The 22,414-nt window shown below is 51.0% G+C and overlaps 1 protein-coding gene across 4 annotated transcripts in view; it reads left to right on the forward strand.

Moving 5' to 3' along the window:
- Positions 1-22,414, forward strand: part of ECE1 (endothelin converting enzyme 1) — a 130,630-nt gene that overhangs the window by 55,207 nt on the left and 53,009 nt on the right. The window contains exons 1-4 of one of the 4 annotated variants that reach the window (XM_023219735.3): positions 1,048-1,195; positions 1,403-1,489; positions 12,187-12,328; positions 18,812-19,024. In XM_023219735.3, the coding sequence (XP_023075503.1) occupies positions 1,142-1,195; positions 1,403-1,489; positions 12,187-12,328; positions 18,812-19,024 (496 nt within the window). In that variant the 5' untranslated portion in view covers positions 1,048-1,141. Of the gene's footprint in view, positions 1-1,047; positions 1,205-1,402; positions 1,490-5,755; positions 7,667-7,785; positions 7,880-12,186; positions 12,329-18,811; positions 19,025-22,414 lie in introns of those variants that run through there. The other 3 variants (XM_023219734.3, XM_023219733.3, XM_023219736.3) reach the window with 3 other exon arrangements.

Consider the following 22,414-nt stretch of genomic DNA (forward strand, 5'->3'; position numbering starts at 1 on the left):
GGCGTGAGCAAGCCATGGCACCTGGCTTCAGCCAGATTTCATTTTAAAGGCTCACCCTGGCTGCCGAGGGGGCTGTCAGAGGGCAGAAGTGGAAGCCAGGAGACCATTAGGAGCCACTGCCCTCACTGTCCCTGTGATGTCAGGCCCCTCACCCCTCTAAACCTGTTTATTCACACATATGTGTGACGGTGATAATCACATTTGGAATTAACAGAAATGTACTTTGCAAAGTTGAAAAGTACTCATAAATGCAGGGATTCCCATCTTGCTAGAAGTGGAGACTCCTTTGGAAATCTGCTGGGTTAGACCTCTCTGGGGTTCTTGGTTGGGACAGTGCAGGGGCTGAGTCCCTAACTGAACACCTCATATCTGAGACAGCCCCCTTTCCCTGCTTAGGGTTATAGGAGAGGGCTCAGGGGCTGGGGGGAGGGGGCACCTGGCTGAGGCTCAGACTCTTGATGGGGAAGATGGGAAAGAAGGGTCCCCTTCCTGGCTTCTGACGTCCCTTGGAGCAGTGGTTCTCTCGTGTTGCAGGGAGGGCGACACCTTTGAGCACGGGGGTGACCACCGGACCACCCTGCAGCCATCCAGATGCACACACACAGTTCTTTCATCCCGTGTCAGGGAGTTAGATGAAATTTTCTGAAACTCATTCACAAACTCTAGCTTAAAGGCCTCTGAGCTAGAAAGGGGAACTGAAAGGGGACACCTGTCTTTTTACTCCACCTTTTTTGTCTGGTCTTTCTAGCATTAACCCCCTAGACACACCTAAGGGCGGATGCTGAGGGAACCTGTCTTGATTGCTCTGGGCCAAATCGAGGGCACCTTCCTGACACTTTTGTATTCTGCCACTGGGGACCCCATTGTTGAAGGGGTACTTAAGATTTTCTCGAAGGAGAGCTCACTGTGAGGGCCTTTCCTGCCTGCTAGGGGCTTCAGTTTGGGGGCCTCTCCGGAGGTCGGGAGAGGTCCCCATCTTCCCCAGGCCTCTCGGGTCTTGGGGTCTCCCCGGGAGGCCGGAGGTTGGGAACCGGGCGCCGGCGCACTGATCAGGCCCCGCCCGCGAAGGTGGTGCAACGCCTGGTCCGGCCCATCCCATCCCGGCCACCCGGGCAGCGGGACCAGGCGTCTGGGGTGCAGCATGCGGGGCTTGTGGCCGCCTCCCCCCGTGTCCGCCCTGCTGTCGGCGCTGGGGGTGAGGCGGGTGCGGCCCGGAGGGCGGGGGCGGGAGGCAGGCGGGACCCCTCCCCGCGCGGGCCGCTCCGTGGGCCGGTCTCGGTCTCGGGTGTCCTAGCTGGGGCGGGGCGCGGCGGCGGTGGCGCCGGGGTCGGGGCCGCTTCCCCATTCGGGCACGAGAGCCATGGAGGCGCTGAGGGAGTCCGTGCTGCATTTGGCCTTGCAGATGTCGACCTACAAGCGGGCCACGTTGGACGAGGAGGACCTGGTGGACTCACTCTCCGAGGGCGACGCGTACCCCAACGGCCTGCAGGTAGGTGCCCTCCGCTCCCTCCCGGTGTCCCGGCGCCCGGGGTCCGGGGTCCGGGCATGCGCGCTGCTGCTGCCGCACCCCCTGTCCCTACCTACCCCGCCTCTTCCCCTCCCCCGTCCCGCCATCCGGGAGGGGCCGCGCCTCCCCGCAGCTGGAGCTCCGCGCGGAGAAGCTCCGGAGCCCACCAGTTTCCCCTCTCCTGCCCCCGCCATCCCCAGATCCTCCCGGCCACCTGCTTCTGGGGCCACAGCCCAGGTGGCAGAGTTGAAAGCACCCCCGAGACCCGAACTGGCCCAGTTCCCTTTCCACAGAAGGCACAGTTTGTGAATGTCCCGGGACTTGCCCAGGCTCATTACCCGCAGAGTCTACAGCTTTTCTGTTTTAGCGTGGAAAGCCCTGCATCCCTGGAACCCACGCCCCCAGTCCTGGGCAAACTGGGAAAGTTGGTCACCTTATCCGGGAGGCAGTACCACCCTCTTCCTCTTTCCCACCCAATACCTGAGTTTCCTGGGGCCAGGAACCTGTCCTCTGCCCCCTCTCCCTGCCACTTTTCATCCTACTGAGGAAGTCCAATTCCTCCCCTCCCCAGGATCTGCGCCGGTGGGCGTCTCATCTGCCCACTCCTGGGGAGGGCCCCACCCCCGTCCCTGCCTTGTGACAGGACATAGAGCAAGGCTGCTTTCTGCCCTCCCCTCCCTGGGGGGATGCACTGGGACAGTTGTGGCCAAGACCTCAGCGCTGGAGGGGTTTGGAGCCAGCCAGGTGCATGGGAAGGTGTTGGAAACGAGGCGGACACCCCAGGAGAACCAGTGATCTGGCTCTTCAGAAACCAGTGTGGAAAGAGGAGCTGGGGCACCCCGGTTCCCAGAGGACTTCTGCCAGGTAGACCAAGGGAGGTCTTCGGGAGAATCTTGGGGGCGCTTGGTGAACTGGCACACAACTCTTCCCAAAGGCGAGCTTAGGATGAGTGGACACTTAGGTTGCCAGGCCCTCTCCACTCAGACACGCCTCTTAGAAGCGAATAATCCTCCCAGTGCAGGGAGACACCATTGATGGAGTTCCTCTTCCAGGAGTCAGGCCCAGGGGACCCAAACTCACGGTCCCGAGTGCTCTACCCACTGGGATGTGGTACCCCTGCTTAACCTTCAGGAACACCCCTGAGAGCTGTAGGGATTACTGTCCCCACTTACAGATGTGGAAACTGAGGCTCTGAGAGGGGCAACCACTGGCCTTCGGTCACAGAGCTAAAAATCCGGGAGTGACACGTCAAACCCCATCTGTCTCAAACCTCTTCCCAGTGGACTGTTCATAAGAGGCTGAAGCCAGCAGGAAATTAGATTTCTGGGGCAGGTGCTTTTCCCTTCACGAATCAAAACAGAATCTAATCAGCAATGTTTTTCAGTCTCATCTTCCACAGAATGGTCTAAATATATCAACACGAAAGCATTTCAGAATTCAGCAAAGTAATATGCTGTGTTGCTGTTATGCTCACAGTAGCCTGTTTGGGGTATAGCCTTTTTAAGATGAAGTAGCACATTTGTCTGGGGAGGGCCCCCGGCCAAGCAGGGGGAGCCCTATCTCTGAAGCCAGCGACCCGGGTTTGAATTCTTACTCCACTCATGACCTTGGGCAAGTGGCTTAATCTCTTTCATTGGTGATGCCTCACTGTGAAATGGATGTTAGGGAAAGTGGATGTCATGCATATTATTACAGGGCCTGCTAGGATTATTGTTTTATGGCCACGTTATTGATGATAAAGGTGAGGTACAGAGAGAGGTTAGAGACATTCCTGGGGTGGCATCGCTGTTGTCTATGGTTGGAGTTAGTGTCGGTGTCCCCAAATGGATACATTTTCCACTTTCCTTGTAGGAAAAGGCAAAGAGGTTACCCAAGAATTTGGGGCATTTTTGTGGGTACCCAGCTTGGCTTGCGTGGCGCCGCCACAACTTCCGCAAAGTGAACGTAAATTAGCTAGTGCTTGCTTTTCTGAGTCAAGAACCCATTCATCTCCATTTATGAGGCAGAGTATTGTATTAATTTAATATTTTCAATCATTGTTTTTTTTTCCCGCAGTGTAAAAGCTTTATATGCTCACTTGGGGGAGAAAAAAAGATAGTCAAATATAAAAAGGAATTAAAAACGGAGCAGTAATCCTGCCACTTGGAGATAACGGTTTCTAATTTTTTCACACTTGTATGTATATATTTTTAAACATAGTTGAACTTACTCTAAATATACAATGTCATATCCTGTATTTTTCATTCAGTGCCACTTCATAAGCATCTTCTACATTGTCAGAAACTCCTGAAACATGCAGCCATTAAAAATCGTAACACCTCATGGTACCAACATATAAAACTATATTTATTCAATCCACTGTAGTTGGACCCTTAGGCTCAATTGCTGTCACTCTGTGGGTGACCCATTTTTTAGCTTTTCAGATTATTTCCTTTGGGCCGGTTGCTAGCAACACAACTTCTCCCTCAACTTTATTTATGTTTGTTTATTTATTTTGAGACAGAATCTCTCTCTGTTGTAGAGGCTGGAGTGCAGTGGCGCGATCTCAGCTCACTGCAACCTCCGCCTCCCAGGTTCAAGCGATTCTCCTGCCTCAGCCTCTGGAGTAGCTGGGATTACAGGCGCACGCCACCACGCTCGGCTAATATTTGTATTTTCAGTAGAGATGAGGCTTTGCCATGTTGGCCAGGCTGGTCTCGAACTCCTGCCCTCAGGTGATCTGCCTGCCTCGGCCTTCCAAAGTGCTGGGATTATAGGCATGAACGCCACGTCTAGCCTGCGCTCTCAATTTTAGACTTTTTAAAATAGACCCTTCACCCCAAATCCTTTCTCTTGATGGACAGCTAAAAAATAAGCTATTTGATTTTTCAAGATTTTGAAGTCCATTAGTCTTAGGAAGTCCCAGGTGATCAATACCAATAACTAATAAATGGAAACTTCCATTTTTCAGCCAAATTTGCCACATTCGTTACTTTATTACTTGCCACATTTATTTATTATTATTGGACCTGCTGGCCAGTGTTGAATTTAACCAGAGCAAATTTTTTTTTTTTTTTTTTTTTTTTTTGAGACAGGTCTCACTCTGCTGCCCAGGCTAGAGTGCAGTGGCGCAATCTGGGCTTACTGCAGCCTTGACCTGTGATTCTCTCACCTCAGCCTCCCAAATAGCTGCAACTACAGGCACATGCTGCCATGCCTGGCTAATTTTTGTATTTTTAGTAGAGATGGGGTTTGGCCATGTTGCCCAGGCTGGTCTCGAACTCCTGGCCTCAGGTGATCCTCCTGCCTCAGCCTCCCAAAGGACTGGGATTACAGCCGCCGTGCCTAACCTTTTCTTTTTCTTTATCCCATATTTTAGGCACAAATTACTTGCAGTCTACTAAAGTGAGTCACTCTGGACCAAGCACAGAATTCAGAGGCAGTTAGCTCTAACTTGGAGCCCAGCTCTGGCTCTTCTGGGCTGTGAGACCTGAAAGCACCTCACTTCCTCAGCTTCCTTTGTAAAATGGGGTTAATATTATTACCCACCTCTTGGAGCTGTGGTAAAGGCTCAAATGGGACAGTATGAGGGAAAGCATTTTGGATAATGCTTAGAAAAAGGATCTGGTTATTATGAGGATTATTATAGAAACTCATTATGGGTGACATGATATAATAATATACATCTAAATATGTTAGCTTTCTCTCTGAAGCCTCTGCTCTGCCAAAGCCAGCTGCCTGATCGTCCCACACCTGAACATACACCATTTCAGTGGCAGGAAGGGAAACAGCTGAAGTTACACCTGCAGCCTGAACTGAGGAGCAGATGGCCATGTCTACCAAAACCTTTGAAATTCATTCAATTACTTCTAACGATCTTTTTTTGTTGTTGTTAGGAAAAAAGGAAAGGTGAGATATTAAATTCTTAGTTATGGTTTTCTCATTTTTTTCCCACCTTGCACAGGGCTCCCCTTCCCTCCCCTTTGCCTTCTTTCCCCTTCTTTCTTCTTCCTTCTTCTTTCCTTTTTTGAGACAGAGTCTCGCATTGTCGCCCAGACCGGAGTGCAGTGGCACAATCTCAGCTCACTGCAACCTCCACCTCCTGGGTTCAAGCAATTCTCCCACCTCAGCCTCCCCAGTAGCTGGGATTACAGGTGCGCACCACCATGCCTGGCTAATTTTTGTGTTTTTAGTAGAGATAGAGTTTTACCATGTTGGCCAGCCTGGCCTCAAACTCCCAACCTCAGGCGATCCACCTGCCTTGGTCTCCCAAAGTGCTGGGATTACAGGCATAAGCCACTTTGCCTGGCCCCCAGCCCCTAATTTTTATATGTATTTTGTAGAGCCAGTTTCTTACTTTGTTTGCTCGCTCGTCCGGGCTTGAATGCATTGGCGTGATCATGGCTTACTGCAGGCTTGAATTCCTGGGCTCAAGCGATCCTCTCACCTTAGCCTCCCAAAGTGCTGGGATTACAGATGTGAGCCATCATGCCTGGCCAAAGCTGTCTTTTGAGGGTGATTTCAGGGACAGGCCCACTCAGTGCTTTAAAAAGACGTGTCTGTTTACCTGGAGTTATCAACTCTGTTTGCCTGTTAGAGCCTCGAGGTTCTAGAGTCTGAGAAGTCATACCTGGAACCTCATCCACCCTTCTCATTTTAGAGATGGGAGACTGAGGCCCAGAGACTGCCCAGCAACACGCAGTGGGATATTTGACTTCTCAGGGTTACCATCTTTCTCCAATGCTGTGGGGAGCTGGGTGTTCCTTCTGGGAGGCGAGGAAAGCTAGAAAGTACTTGATCAGCCTTTGATTCTTGCTAAGATGTGAGGAGTGCCCTCTTCTACCTACAGCAGGTCATACTTTAAGCTGTTACCAGTCATTTAAAGTCAGGCATCTGGGTGGGGTGGCAGACAGGGCTCAGGCGGAGACAAGAGGACACAAGGACATGAGTTTTGCTCTGGACTGACCCCAGTGCCTCAGCCAGAAGGCCACTTCATGGAAACTTTACTGGAAGAAACTTCCCCAAACTGACTTTGCGGCACTTCCGGAGGCAGGGTTCCTCGCAGGCTGGGCTGTCACAGTCGACTTGCTCTCAAAGGCTTATTTACTCCAGGGAGCGGAGCCTGGTGCCCCTGCCAGCGCTCCCGGGTGGCTGGGCTTCTGGGCTGCAGACGGGTGGGATCCCTGCTAGACCCTTGGCCAAACCACTCCCATCGTTGCTTCCTGCAGCCCAGGTTGCTGGGTTCTGCCTTCCCTCCCGACCTGACTCTGAAAACCTGGCTTCGCCTGGCTCCCCACCCTTTCTGCTCCTGGCTTGTCTCCTGGGCCCCAGGCAGTGGGCCCCGTCCTCACCTGCAGAACTTGTTCTTGCTGTAAGCCTAGGTGAGCCAAGCTCTCACTTCTGTAACCAAATATGTGTCCCGGATTAGGGCTTTGTTCCTTTGGCTGTGGAAACCCTGGGAACTCCTGGCTGGATAGCGCTGCTCTGTTTCCCTTACTCTAGCTCTCTCACTCTCTCTGTTTCTCTGGCTCTCTCATTTCTTTGTCTTGTTCTCCACCTCTCTGTTTTGAGGGCACCACCTCCCTCTCATTCTCTTTCTGTTTTCCACGACAATAAATAGGAAATTAAGCCCACCAGTGAGCTGAGCATCTACAGCAGTTCTGCGTCTTCCAGGCGTCAGCGCTGCCTCTTAGCGGATGGCCACTTCACAGTACCCTCTCCTGAGATGGACCAGGCTGCCCGCCACCAATCCTCCTACCCTCCAAGCTGCTCAGGCCAGTTCTACCATGATTGACAGAACCTCATTTCCAAAAGAAAACTAAGAAACCACTCACATCTCCCTATGCTGTGACCTCATCTCACGGATCCCCTCCACAGTCCCATGAAGGAGGCTGGGCAGGTGTAACAGGGATGCAAAGAAAAGAGACTCAGCCGAGGCCAGCAGCCACTGGAAGCAGATCGATGCCCTGACTCACGGCCCAGCCCTTTCCATTGCACCCAGGAATTGGCCAACCTGCCCTGGAGAGGCCTCCTGATCCTGGTCCAGTACTTCTAGGTGACTTCTCCCGCCCCAGGAAGAGGCATCTGGATTCGTTGTGCCTTCAGGTTTCATCCAGAAACCATGAGGCACATAGCCTATAGTACAAGTCAAGCAAAACTTGACAACAAAACAAGACAAAGGTTAAAAACTGCATTTTCAAACTCCGTTTGCTATTCTTGCCTGAAACTATGAATTTTTAATTCAATTCTGGCTTAATTTTAATTTAATTTTACAGTGAATACCATCTGTTTTGATTTAGCACTTTTCATCAAACAGTGAAGGCCAGCTCCACCTCCTGCCCCTGCAGGAGGGTGGCACGTCCTGGTAGGCCTGCAGCTGCCAGTCCTGGAGATGTGAGTTGCCTCCCTGTTCTCTCTCCTTTCTCTTTGCCTTCATGCCCCAACTTCCTGTGTTTCTTCTGGCGCTAACGCTAATACCTATTCTTAGAAATGTTGTGAAGATAGGCCTAGCTCAGTGGCTCATGCCTGTAATCCCAGCACTTTGGGAAACTGCGGTGGGCAGATCACCTGAGGTCAGGAGTTTGAGACCTGCCTGGCCAACATGGTGAAACTGTCTCTACTAAAAAGACAAAAATTAGCTGGGCATGGTGGCACACACCTGTAATCCCAGCTACTTGGGAGGCTGAGGCAGGAGAATTGTTTGAACCCGGGAGACAGAGGTTCCAATGAACAGAGACCTCCCCACTGCACTCCAGCCTGGGTGACATAGTGAGACTCCGTATGAAAAAAAAAAAAAAAAAATTTAAAGAAGGAATGTTATGGGCCAGGCACTGTGGATCACGCCTGTAATCCCAGAATTTTGGGAGGCTGAGGCGGGCAGATCACGAGGTCAGGAGATTGATTGAGACCATCCTGGCTAACACGGTAAAAACCCATCTCCACTAAAAATACAAAAAATTAACCAGGCATGGTGGCACGTCCCTGTAGTCCCAGCTACTCGGGAGGCTGAGGCAGGAGAATCTCTTGAACGCAGGAGGCCAAGGTAGCAGTGAGCCGAGATGGCGCCACTGCACTTCAGCATGGGTGACAGAGCAAGACTCTGTTTCAAAAAAAAAAAAAAAAAAAAAAAGAATGTTATGAAGACAGAATTGCACCATCAAAACAGAATTAATATGATCCCAGGCACTTAGCCCTCAAGTGTTTACTTGCTGCCATTATTCTTTTTTTCCTTCCCTCTGCCTCTGTTTCTTTCATCCTCCCCCTTCTGTTCCTTTCTTCTCTCCCTTCTCTCCACAGATGACTTTGTTCCTTGCTCCTAGCTATCTCCTGTCCAGATAAGGTGAGGTTTCCCTGCATCCCAAACCTAGTGGCTATGTCCTTTGGCTCCCTGGAGCCAGCACCAGGCGTAGGGTGCTGGCTTTTCTTTTCCTTCTTTTTTTTTGTTTTCAAGACAGGGTCTCGCTCTGTCATGCAGGTTGGAGTGCAGTGGCGTGATCTCTGCTCACTGCAGCTTCCAGGTCCCAGTTTCAAGCAATTCTCCCACCTCAGCCTCCCCAGTAGCTGGGATTACAGGTGTGTGCCACCATGCCCAGCTAATTTTAATATTTTTAGTAGAGACACGGTTTCACCATGTTGGCCAGGCTGATCTCAAACTCCCAACCTCAGGTGATCCGCCCACCTCACCCTCCCAAGATGCTGGGATTACAGTCATGAGCCACTGTGCCTGGCATCTTTTCTTTTTTCTTTTTTGAGATAGGGTCTTGCTCTGTTGCCCGGGCTGGAGTGCAGAGGCACAATCATGGCTCACTGCAGCCTCGACCTTCCAGGCTCAAGCAATCCTCCCGCCTCAGCTTCCCAAGTAGCTGGGACTACAGGTGTGTGCCACCATGCCTACTAATTTAGTTTAATTTATTTTATTTTTTAGAGATGGGGTCTGACTGTGTTGTCCAGGCTGGTCTTGAACTCCTGGGCTTAAGCCATCCTCCTGCCTCAACCTCCCAAAGTGTTGGGATTATAGGCATGAACTACCAAGCCTGGCTGATGGGTACCTCTTAAACCAAGGTCTCATTTAGGTGTGGTGGCTCACACCTGTAATCCCAGCACTTTGGGAGGCTGAGGCAGGTGGATCATGAGGCCAGAAGTTCGAGATCAGCCTGACCAACATGGTGAAACCCCATCTCTATTAAAAATACAAAAATTAGCCAGGCGTGGTAGCACACGCCTGTAATCTTAGCTACTCAGGAGGCTGAGGCAGGAGAATCGCTTGAAGCAGAAGTTGCAGTGAGCTGAGATTGTGCCATTGCACTCCAGCCTGGTTGACAGAGGGAGATTCCGTCTCAAAAAACAAAACAAAACAAAACAAAAAAACAGTCTCACAACCTCCTTGTGCCCTGGGAGCTGAGCCATGATAATGGGGGCATGAGAGGCCTAAAGAAGGAAGGATGAAACAAAAACTCAGGGGCAGCAGGACACATACGTCAGTGTCCCTAGACAAGGCAGTGCCTGCTTCAAGTCCTTGGGGCCCTTCTGAATACCAGTGACCAAGGTAAAGTGTGTGTGATAACTCATTACTCTGAAAAAGCACTTGATAAACTTTTGAGTACAGTGTACATGTTAGCATCATACCAGGCTGTCTGTCTCTGCGCCAGGCCTGAAGTTTTCATTCACGAACGTAGCATGGTCTGAAACTTCCATTGCTCACTGTTTTAGAAGAGATTCTTGAAGGATTTGAGCAGGCGGCGTCCCTCCCACTAACTGACCCAGCTGCTTCAGTGTCTCAGCCTCCTGGGCCTCCACAAAAGTGTCTCTAAGCCCCAAGATCCTTTGCTCCGTTTGGTTTTGTTTTGTTTCCGAGATGGAGTCTGGCTCTGTCGCCCAGGCTGGAGTGCAGTGGCACAATCTCAACTCACTGCAACCTCTGCCTCCCGGGTTCAAGCGATTCTCCTGCCTCAGCCTCCCGAGTAGCTGGGATTACAGGCGCCCGCCACCACACCCGGCTAATTTTTGTGTTTTTTAGTAGAGATGGGGTTTCACTATGTTGGCCAGGCTCCGCTCGAACTCCTGACCTCAGGTGATCTTCCCACCTCAGCCTCCCAAAGTGTTGGGACTACAGGCGGGAGCCCCTACGCCTGGCCCCTTTTCCCAGTTTTGGAACCCAACTTTTTTTTCCACAGAAAGTGCTTGTGTTCCTTTGTCTCTGGTGCAGCAAATCCCAGTCGTTTCCTGCCCAGTAAATACCTAACCATGGCCACGTGGCTTCTCAGTACCCTTCCCTCAAGTGACCCACTTCAGATCCTCGAGTGCCAGGGTGGGACTCCTTCAGGACTCTGACCGGGCACCAGGGGCACCCCTCAGGCTATTGGTGGGGCACTTGCAGGTCAGAGTCTCAGTCTCCTCATCTTCCCTCACAGGTCCCCCTCTTCCTGGAAGGCCTTGCTCCCTCCACCCTGCCCTTCCCAAAGGGCAAGTCTAATCGTGTCACTCCAGTCCTCAAGAGAAAGTCCAGGCTCTTAACTTGGCTTTCTGTGCCCCTTAGCATCTAGGCCCTCCTCTCCTCTCCACTTCCATTCCCTCTTATCTGGCCAGTTCCTACTTATTCTCACTGAGCCAGGTCAGACATCTCCCCTTCCAGGAAGCCCTCCCTGATTGAACCCCTGCCAGCCCCAGTCTGTTTCTTTATCTGCCTGCCTGCTGGGCTGTGTATTTCCAACATGGCCCTGAGTTGGTGCTCAGCTGTTAGCACATGACACAGTGTCACTGAACACATGTCACCCCACTTTCAGGAGACCCTTCCTGTCCTGTGGCTGTGGGTTTTGCAGGGCACCTCTTGGAACAGAGGGGAGCCCTAAGCTGCCTTGGATGTGAGAGGTCTGGGCTGACGGCTCCCATTGCTGCTGGCTGGTGTGTCCCTCCTCGGGCAGGGAGGGCCCTGCCACACCCTGCACTTCCTCTCATTGTGCCTCCCTTCCTGTTTAGCTAGACTGTTAGGCTGGAGGGATTTTTCCTCCCTTTCAGGACCTGAATGGAGCTATTTCTCCTTGCATCTCTGCCAACATCTCCCAGGACCCACCTCTGATCCACTGGTGGGCTCAGGCATCAACAGCTTTGGGTTCCAATCCCAGCTGTCCCCATTCAGCTGGGTGGTGAGAAGCCAGGGTCTCACCTCTGTGGACCTCAGTTTCCTCGTAAAAAGAAAAGTAACAAGGTGGCTCGTGTGTTTTTGCTTGGGATTATGAGGGTTTAATGAGCTGAGGAGGTCTGTGCTTCTGGGAAGTATGAGCCGTGGCTGTGTCACCCTTGTCCCTGACCCGCTAATGTGGGGGTTCTGCAGAGAGCCCAGCTGGGTACTCACTGGATGCCTGCAAGTCCAAACATCCTGTTCTTTTTGAACTCCTCACTGGAGAAACAGGGAAAAGCTGTAGTTTTTTCCTTCCACTCATATCAAGTGACACAAAAAAACAAGCCTGTCGGGGCCGAGCTGCTTGACTCTCTGATGTTTGGGAGCAGATCTGAGCAGCTGAGCAGAGTGGCTGTTCCTTTCTTGGATTAGGGTTGAATCTGTGGGAACCAGACCACCCCTGAGACAGGAGGCAGCCCTGATGCCTCCCCAGGGCCTGGGCCTACAGCAGAGCCCCTTCCTCCAAGGGAAGCGGGACCTGGGGCTCACGTCTTCCCCGCCCCTCCTGCCTCCTTCCCTACAGGTGAACTTCCACAGCCCCCGGAGTGGCCAGAGGTGCTGGGCTGCACGGACCCAGGTGGAGAAGCGGCTGGTGGTACTGGTGGCACTTCTGGCGGCAGGACTGGTGGCCTGCTTGGCAGCGCTGGGCATCCAGTACCAGACAAGTAGGTGCCTCCGTGTTGCATGGTGGGCTTGACTCACTCCTGTCCCTGGCTCTGTCACCTTGGGCAAGGGGGGCTTCCCTGCTTAAGCTGGGGCGGGCCTCTGAGGCCAAGGAGGGAGCCAGGCCCAGGGGGATCTGGGTGCTGAGATGGACCAAGACCTGGCAAGTGGGCAGCGTGGGTGGTATAAAGATCTCGCACTTGAGTCCACATCCTGTCCCAGCAACTTACTGGCTGTGTGACCTTGGACAAACCTCTTACTCTCTCAGCCTGTGTCTTCTCTAATTTAAATGGAAAAACAGTGCCCAGTTGGGGGATGGCTCTGCGGACCAGAGATAACATATGTCACATAGCTGGTGCCTTGTGTTGTTGCTAGGATGTGGGGTAATTACACACATAGGCTGACATTGTCTGCTATCTCTAGTTCCAATAAAATAACAATAATGCCCTCTGTTTACTAAATTCTTTCCTCGGACCAAATACCCCAAATACCGCACCGCTTCAGATGCAATCTCATTTCCTCCTCGAGGCAGCCCTGTGAGGTGTGGTTACTTTTGGCCCCTTTTCCATATTAGGAAACTGAGGTACTCAGATGGAGTGACTTGCCCAAGGTTACGTGGCTAATGGGGGATCCAGTGGGGCGCTTGAATGCGGGAGGTTGGAATTCACCCACAGGCTACTGGGCTCAAGTCCAGGCTCCACCTCCCTTTGTAATCCAAGTATGCTCCGGAGCACAGTAGCACCCCCAGGAGAGCTGCCCTTCCGGGATCCAGCTGCCTGTCGTGTTCCTTGGTCCGTGCTTTTGTCTGTCCCATTTTGAATGGTGATACAATCGGGCCCCTCTGATCCTGCTGTAGGGATCTGAGACTGGTTCTCTGTTTCCAACTGAGTGGATCTAGCCAGGTGCCTCACACAGAGTTGATGCTCAGTAAACACTTATGAAGTAGGAAAGGGTGGATCCAAGTTAGAAATAAGGATGGGGAATTAGCCAACGCCAGGACCTCTCAGTCCCCTGTTGCCCCAACGTTTATTCTTCTGAGGGCAGATGGTTCACCTGGTTGAGCAGCCTCTGGGGGCTCTGCTGAGCATCCCACCCTGACTCAGTCTCTCACCCCATGAGAGAGACTATGAGCTTTCTCGGGATCTGGGAACGTCCACTCCAGGCTGTGTGGAGCCTTCCCTCTGTGAAGTTGCTGGCCTGCGAGGGTGGCCATGCTGCGCTGGGGTGGGGAGGGGACTCGGGGGCCTAGAAAAGAGCAGGGACTTCACCTGAGCGTTCTTCCATCCTCCCGTGTTAGGCACAAAGGTATCCATTCACTCCACAAACATAGGTTGTACTTAAGAAATAATTGCTTGATTAGTTAACTGACTGTCTAATGGTTTATGGTGTTTTACGAAATGTGCCTGGCTCAGCAGGTACTTAATGCATATGTGACTAATTAATGACTAGCTTTCAGGCCTTTAACCAGATGTGTTTAGCATAGTGCCTATGCCACAGGTATGCAGATAGTAAAATGAATAAATTAATATTTGAATGAACAAAGGGGTAAGAAGGAAGATCAAGCTGAGAACAGCCTTTCTCTGCTGAGTGTATGTATATTGTGTGATTCTGTCCTGGTATGTGTTTGTGTGTGTGCCTGCCTCCTCTACTAACAGGACACAAGCTCGTCGTTGTCTCCTGCCACTGCCATGTCGCTTCATCCTGAATCTGCTCTAGTTCAGAACCCCCTGCTGGTCAGTGTGGACCCTGGCCAGGGCGTCTGCACAGCTCTTGGCTTGGAGCAGCGGGAGCTGGCCAGACTCCGGCAGCCAGTGTTGCCCTGAGACTGCCCCTCGGAGCTCCCAAGATATGTCTTTGCCAGCAACCAGGAGGGAGTCCGCACGGGCCAGCTCCTGATGATCAGACCCAAAACATTTCTGTTGTTATTGCCCAGTGGGGTCCCTTGGGAGGAATCCTGCTTCTGCCTCTGTTGTGTCCCTCTCTGGGTCTCAGAAGGGTTTTCTCCAGCCTGGACCTGGGAGAGGAATATTCTTCTCCTGGAATGGAGCTGGGCAGAGGATCAGGTGACCCCTGAGCCACCTGGGAAAGCAGCGGCCACCCCAGATATTAACAGTAACCTCATTACCCAGGTGCTAGTGCTGGCCACATCTGAGCAAACACCAGGCCAGTCAAAGCAAATCTGGCCGGGCACAGTGGCTCTTCACGCCTGTAATCCCAGCACTTTGGGAGGCCAAGGTGGACGGATCACCTGAGGTCAAGATGTTCACCAAGCATGACCAACATGGTGAAATCCCGCCTCTACTAAAAAATACAAAAATTAGCCAGGCATGTCGGCGCACACCTGTAGTCCAGCTACTCTGGTGGCTGTCGTGGTGCACACCTGTAGTCCCAGCTACTCGAGAGGCTGAGGCAGGAGAATCGCTTGAACCTGGGAGGCGGAGGTTGCAGTGAGCCAGAATGACACCAGTGCACTCCAGCCTGGGCGACAGAGCAAGAGTCTGTCTCAAAAAAAAAAAAAAAAAAGCAAATCTTCTGATGATTCTGAAGGCCAGCCTCTGGGAATGTCTAGGCACATATTTACATTTTTTACTTACCTTCCTGCTATGCTTCCTTTCCAGAAGCATCAGTGCTTTGCAAACAGAGGCAACAAAACAAACAATACATTCTCCAAGAACATATATTTGTGTGTGTATATATATATTTTTTTTTTTCTTTTTTTTTTTTTTTGTGACAGAGTCTCGCTCTGTCACCCAGGCTGGAGTGCAGTGGCGCGATCTCGGCTCACTGCAAACTCCGCCTCCCGGGTTCACGCCGTTCTCCTGCCTCAGCCTCCCGAGTAGCTGGTACTGTAGGCACCCGCCACCACACCTGGCTAATTTTTTGTATTTTTAGTAGAGACGGGGTTTCACCGTGTTGGCCAGGATGGTCTCGATCTCCTGACCTCATGATCCACCCACCTCAGCCTCCCAAAGTGGTGGGATTACAGGCGTGAGCCACCACACCCGGCTCCAAGAACATATTTTTAAGAAAGCATTCTACACAGTATTGAGGCCAGGCTCTGTCCAGATGAATGTCTGTAAATTAAATCTAAGATCTGTTTCTGCCTTCTCAATTGATCATGCGTGTCCCAAAGGAAAGACGTTTGCTGCCTCTGCAGGTGGTGAACAAGTACTGAATAAGGCCTTTCATTCATTTGGTTGTTCATTCAAAAACACATATTGAAGCCGGGCACAGTGGCTCACTCCTATAATCCTAGCCCTTTGGGAGGCCGAGGCGGGTGGATCAGCTGACGTCAAGAGTTCAAGACCAGCCTGGCCAACATGGTGAAACCTTGTGTCTACTAAAAATACAAAAAATTAGCCAGGCGTGGTGGTGGATGCTTGTAATCCCAGCTACTCAAGAGGATGAGGCAAGAGAATTGCTTGAGCCCAGAAGGCAGAGGTTGCAGTGAGTCGAGATTGTGCCACTGCATTCCAGCCTGGGCGACAGAGCAAAAACTCTGTCTCAAAAGAAGGAAAAAAAAACACGTATTAAACAGCTGCTAGTTGCCAAATACAATGCTAGGCAATGGAAATATAAGAACACATAGGATACTGGTCTGCCCTGAAGTTCACATTCTAGTAGGACAGGTGGACAAGGAGATGGCCATGACAGCACAGTAGCACAGCAGGCACCCAGGACGCTGAGGGACCCAGAGAGGGAAGGGGGTCTGGGAAGGTCTCCCTAGGAAGATGCGGCCTTAGATGAGGGGCCTGGAAACCATAAAGTCATCAAAATGCGGGAAGCACCTCCTGGGCCAGGGATATTTCATGAAGTTTCTGCAAACCATTGAATAGTTGAATAATCAAGCCATTGCTCCTTAAGCACCTCCTTGGTCCCTAGCCCAGTGTCCAACAAAATAGACACTTAGTGAAGAACTCAAACCTCTAAGACTGCTTTTTTTTGAGACAGAGTCTCTTTCTTATCACCCAGGCTGGAGTGCAGTGGCACAGTCTCAACTCACTGCAACCTCCGCCTCCCGGGTTCAAAAGATTCTCCTGCCTCAGCCTCCCAAGTAGCTGGGATTACAGGTGCCCACCATCATGCCTGACTAATTTTTGTATTTTTAGTGGTGATGGGGTTTCACCATGTTGGCCAGGCTGGTCTCGAACTCCTGACCTCAGATGATCCGCCCACCTCAGCCTCCCAAAGTGCTGGGATTACAGGTGTGAGCCACCGAGCCCAGCCTCTGAGACTGACTGCTGGGACTAGTTTCTTGTTTTGTTTTTAAACCCAAGTCCCCATATGATAACAGCGAAAACCTTAATCAGTTAATTAATCGGTCTGTCTCACACACACAGACACATTTACACAGATGCTAATGTGTCTTCCCGCGTTAGGCTCATTCTCAGCCTGTCTCCTGGGCATCTCCACCAGCCAAGATATTGTAAGATTTTCCTTCCTGTGGTTTGATGTATGAAAACAATAGGTATTCTTTTCCTTCTCTGAGTATGGAGTTATATCGTAATATTCAACAGGCTCTTTCAACCTACATAGAAATTCTCTCCCTGCCCCTTAAAGATTTTGGTGCTTCCCCGGAGTTTAGAAGTGGAGCATTCAACTGTGATTAAGATGATTTGATTTAGAGATACTTAAAATGGCACTATCACCCCCACCATTTCCTTTCTCTGTTTTCATGCGTAATGGCTCCATAATTTTTTATGACACACCTCTCAACTGTGAACAATAATTTTTAATTATTGTTGTGTGATTATCTCAAAGTCAAATCACCCTGATTTTCCTGCTGTTGTGTGGCTGCTCTGTGCCCTTTGTCAGCCACCCATCTGAAGGACTTTGTGTTTGTCATCAGATGTTAATAAGCCCACAAGTGAACCTCTGCCCACTGGCCTTATGTTCCTGAGTCAGGTGAACACTGCCCCCACTAGCCTGTGCGTTCTTTGCTGCTCTCTAAAGACTGGCCTGAAACTTCAGACCCTGAGACTTGAGGAAGCTGAACCCCCATGCCCAGCCATGGCCATCATCACTGTGAAATCTGTGAAATTGGTCCTACATTTCTTCCTAACTTTTAGATAGAGAAACTGAGACATGGAGAGATGAGGTCACTTGCCCAAAGCCTCACTGGCAAAAGTAGAAAGCTGGATTTGAACCCAGGTCTGGTGGCCTCCAAAGCCTACTCTGCCTCACTGCCTCCGTGTGTGGTGGGGAAACAGATCTCAGCAGTCAGGCTGCACCAGCCCCTGGTGTGACTGGCAAAGAGGTGGGGAAGGAAAGCAGAAAAACAGCCTTGGCATGGCTGGACCCAGACAGGCTAGGGCCCAGCTCTCAGCTCTCCTCCCTCCCGCATAGCTGGGCGACCTTGTTCCATTCACTCCCTCAGTTTCCTCATCTTTAACCAGGGACATGATGCCTGCAGCTGATGGCTTGTAATGAGTTAAATGAGAACCTGAGTGTGTGCAAAGTGCCTAGTGCATGGCCACGTTCAGTAAAGTCCCTTTGGTCATCAGCACATTCTGGGTGGATGGATGATGGGACTGGGCCTGTGATGCTCAGTCCTGCACAGTCAGCTTTGTGTTGCTGCCTCAGGCCAGGCCTCTGCGCAGACCACCCGGGCTTTGGGTCCTTTGGGAGAGCTCAGCCGCCAACATTGAGGTTGGGCTCTGGCCCTTTCCTCTTGCCTCTGGCAAACCAGTCTCTTAGGGTTGTTTAGCCTTTGCGTTTTTGAGGATTCCTTGAGGTCACACACTGTCCTGCTCGTATGCACTCTCCTGCTTGTATGCAGGAGTGATTTTTCCTGTTTCCTCCTTCTGTTCCTAATAGGCTTTCCTCCTGCCTATATCCTGTCATCCGTACTGTCTACATCACCCTTTTGGCACATAGTAAATGTTCAGTTTACTTTTGCAGAAAGGAGGACAGACATTTCTCCTACTGTTCCCTTTTGATTTATGTGTATATCCCCAACTGAATTGTTAGCTCTTGGATTAAAGGACTCTGCCTTTTTATGCCCAGTACCCCAGTACCCTACACACACACACACGGGCATGGGCGCACACTTTCATGCAGGAGAACACACACACGCACACGTGCACTCTATACACAGCAAAGAACCTGGAAGATAGTCATTAGCTTGCTGAATAAATGAATGCATGCATGAATGAACAAATTTGTTGAGCATCAAGGAATAATAAAGAGTCAATTAATATTTACGGAGGAAAAGGTTGATTAAGAGAAACACCTGGGTTCTGGGTACCTTTTAGCCATAAGAAGGATTTTAGACAGCTGAATAGAAGTCTTGTGTTATAAGCCAGCAAATTTTAAATGGGCGGAAATCATTTATCTGTAGGGGTCTAGTGACCGTTCAGTTCCAAATCTGTGTGGTCAGGGCCGGGGTGGGACATGTGACCCCTGGGCCCCAAGCCGCCTTCTCTGCCCTCCCTGCTTCTTCTCTGCTTGCCCTTCACTGGCCTCTTGTCCTTGACCCCTTGCAGGATCCCCTTCTGTGTGCCTGAGCGAAGCTTGTGTCTCAGTGACCAGCTCCATCTTGAGTTCCATGGACCCCACGGTGGACCCCTGCCATGACTTCTTCAGCTATGCCTGTGGGGGCTGGATCAAAGCCAACCCGGTCCCTGATGGCCACTCACGCTGGGGGACCTTCAGCAACCTCTGGGAACACAACCAGGCGATCATCAAGCACCTCCTCGGTAAGCATCTAGCATGGAGACCAATGAATGGGCCACAGCAGGGAGCTGTCAGCTGGTCCAGCCAGCTTCCCAACCACACCTGCTTAGAGGAGGAGCTTGGCAGAATGGGCCGTGTGTGGTGGCTCACACCAATAATCCCAGCACTTTGAGAGGCCGAGGTGGGTGGATCACTTGAGACCTGGAGTTCCAGACCAGCCTGGCCAACATGGCAAAACCCTGTCTCTACTAAAAATACAAAAGTTAGCTTTTGTACCAAAACCCTATGGTGGCGTGCCCCTGTAGTACTTGGGAGGCTGAGGCAGAAGAATTGCTTGAAACTGGGAGGCAGAGGTTGCAGTGAGCCGAGACCACACCACTGCACTCCAACCTGGGCAACAGAGTGAGATTCTGTCTAAAAAATAAGAAAAGAGGCGCCTGGCAGAATGGAAGACCAGAGACTTGGGAGTAGGTGAATCTGGGTTAGAATATCTGCCCTCACTCATTGTATGATCCTGAGTAAGTCACGTATCTCTGAGCCTCAGTTTCTTCATCTGTAAAATGAGAGTAATAAGACCCAAGCTACAGAGTTGTGAGAACTAGAGCTCTCACGTGTAAAGCATTAGCATGGTGTGTGTGTGGCATGTAGGGTGTACACAAGAACTGGTGGCTGTGGTCGTTACTTTTGTGGCTTCAAGCTTGTCATAGCTTTTGACTAGTATTGACTGTGAGTTTTGAAAGTTGTGAGCAAAAGGGATCGGGACTGAACACACTAGATCACATTCTAAGGTTGTGATCCAATGAAAGTTCTAACAACAGCTTATCAGAGAGTTAGCTATTCAGTGTAGGCGGGAATCATCCTTAGCCTCATGGTGATCAGGCTTGCATGGTAAGCCGTCTGGTCAGAGTTCTCTTTGCACTTCGCTAGGCCTTGGGCACCTCTAGTTCACCCCTGTGTTGATGGTTTTATCCTCAGATTAGAGCTCCACGTTGTCTGGTTTGCAGCTGTATCCTTAGTTAATGTTTGTTGAATTCCCGGCTGCCCACTGGGCTCCTCCTCTGGTGTGAAGTCACAACACCCGTGCTGCACCACAAAGCTGCTCCCCTGAACCCCTCCACAGCTGGGACCATGGCTGTCTCCCTCTCCTGCTGTCCTCTGCTCCATCCTGGGACCCTAAATGCTGGGAGAGGCTGGATTCTGAAAAGCCAGTCAATTTAGCCATCAACAAGAGAACCTAGATCACACAAATACTTACTGTTTTAAAAACCGTTAAGCTATTCAAAGGTAGATAGGTACAATAGGAGATACCCAAAAGGGGACAGATCTTCTTAAAGGGACAGAACTCTTAAGAGACAGGAAATAATTCTAAATGAACATTTATCAATTTAAGGCAACTGAGTCTTTTAGATTACAGGGAAAGCAGGCAAACCAGGTGAAGGAGACCTTTTCTTTCTTTCCTGCCCTAGCCCCACAGGGCAGAGCCACAGCTAGGCAAAACACACCCACCCTTTCTCCTGGCCTCCCACAGCTCCCGAAGCAGCAGCAGCAGCCACCTTCCGCCTAACTCCCTGAGGATGAGCAGGGTGGTGCGTATGGATCTGGGGTTGAAGCTCAGTATGTCTGAAGCAGCAAAGCCCCAGCCTGAGATGTCCCCTGCCTGCCTTATGCCACCAAAGTGCTTTCGAAAGAGGGTGTAACTTTTCATTTTAGAACCAGATGCTTAAAAGGCAAATATGTCTGTCATTGCAAGACTGGAACTCAAGGACGTCCCTTCTCCAGTGCCTAACGTCACAGCCAGGGGCTTGGCAGGGCCCCTAGTCCAGGTAGTATAACAAGGTAGATCGGTTCCTGTGCTTCAGAGTCACCAGGACCTGGGTTCAAATGTGGACTCTGCCACTTACTATGAGGTCTTGGGTCAATTACATCACCTCCCTGGCCTGTTTTCTCATTAGTACAGTGGGAACCATGCCTCCTCTGAATTTTGAAAATTAAATGAGAAATACATTTAAATGTATTTAAACCATGCCTAGGCCTGGCATGTCGTGGTGGCTGCTGTTTGTATTGATGTAACTGTTATTACTCATCCTTGACCTTTGCACAGCATTTGACTGGTTACAGAGAGATGCCATCCCATTTGATCCCGCAGGGTGGAATCTGGGAAGGTGGTGTTCACTCCACTGGTAGATGAGGAAAGCGAGATCTGGAGAGGTCCTCATGATAGACTAGTGAGTGGCAGAGCTGAGACTTGTCTGATGCCTTGTGTGCCCTTTCCCCTGTCCCACACCACCTCCTTCAGGTACAAGGGACAGACATAGCTCCCTTTCCGCAGTGCCTGCGAGAACCTGCAGGGAGCGCAGAGCCTGAGGGCCTGAAAGGAGGGAGGAGAGACACGGATGTCTGCCGTGTGCTGTGCACTGTTCCAGGCTCTTTACAGCCACTGCTTCCTTAATCCTCACAACCCCAGACTTCAGAATTGTTGTTCCCATTTTGTAGATGCAGAAACTGAGGCTCCCAGAAGTTAAGTGACTTTGTCAAGGACATACCACCAGTCCAAAATGGTGAGGGGCTCACTCTCTGGGGAGCAGTTAGCATTTAGAGGGGATGGGGCAGGACAGTGGTCAGGCCCTCTAGCTTCCCAGTGAGGCCCAGAACAGGCTCTTGTGCATCTTAGGGGTTCTGATCTGACTGGTTCTGGGGCTGGTTCTCATTAGGAGAACCTTAGGTCTGGGCCAAGATTGAGTCTATCCCCACCGTTCCTGAGGATTAAGCCGTGGGTGGGGAGCTGCATCAAACGGGCCATGGAACAACCCAGAATCATGCATTCAACCCTGACCCCGAGTCCAGGGTCCAGTGTTACCAGGAGGCCAGACTGCAGAGTTTTGAAGTCAAGCAGTCCTGGTGTGCTAGCTGCTTATCACCCGTGTGGCCTTGGACAAGTGATCTGGCTTCTCTCCCACTTAGTTTGATTATCTGTGCGATCGGGATAATGTTGCCTCCTCACACGTACATTTACTGTGAGTGTTGACTTGCCTGGGATGATTCAAAGTGCTCAGCACCAGAATACACCGGAATACTAGCCTGGCACCTCGTAGGTGCTCAGCAAAGCACAGCTGCCCTCCTTGGTGGTGGTAGATGAGTTCCAACCAAGACTTCTTACAAACAAGCTGTATGACTGCAGAGAGGTCACCCAGATTTTTAGGTCCTCGGCTCATCACCTATAAAGTGGGAACTAACTGAAACTCAGATCATTAGTAGGGGTGCTCTAAGGGTTAATGGGATGGGCAAAGAACAGAGTCATTATTGCTTATCTGTTAGAGAAGCACTGGTGTGTAGACCCAGTTATCAGGAAGGAGGTGCAGGAAGCTATGTTATCAGGAAGCTTTGCCACACTGAGTATCTCACTTGTATTGTTT

This window comes from Piliocolobus tephrosceles, chromosome 1 (assembly GCF_002776525.5).
Source record: "Piliocolobus tephrosceles isolate RC106 chromosome 1, ASM277652v3, whole genome shotgun sequence".
Classification (NCBI taxonomy): Eukaryota; Metazoa; Chordata; class Mammalia; order Primates; family Cercopithecidae; genus Piliocolobus; species Piliocolobus tephrosceles.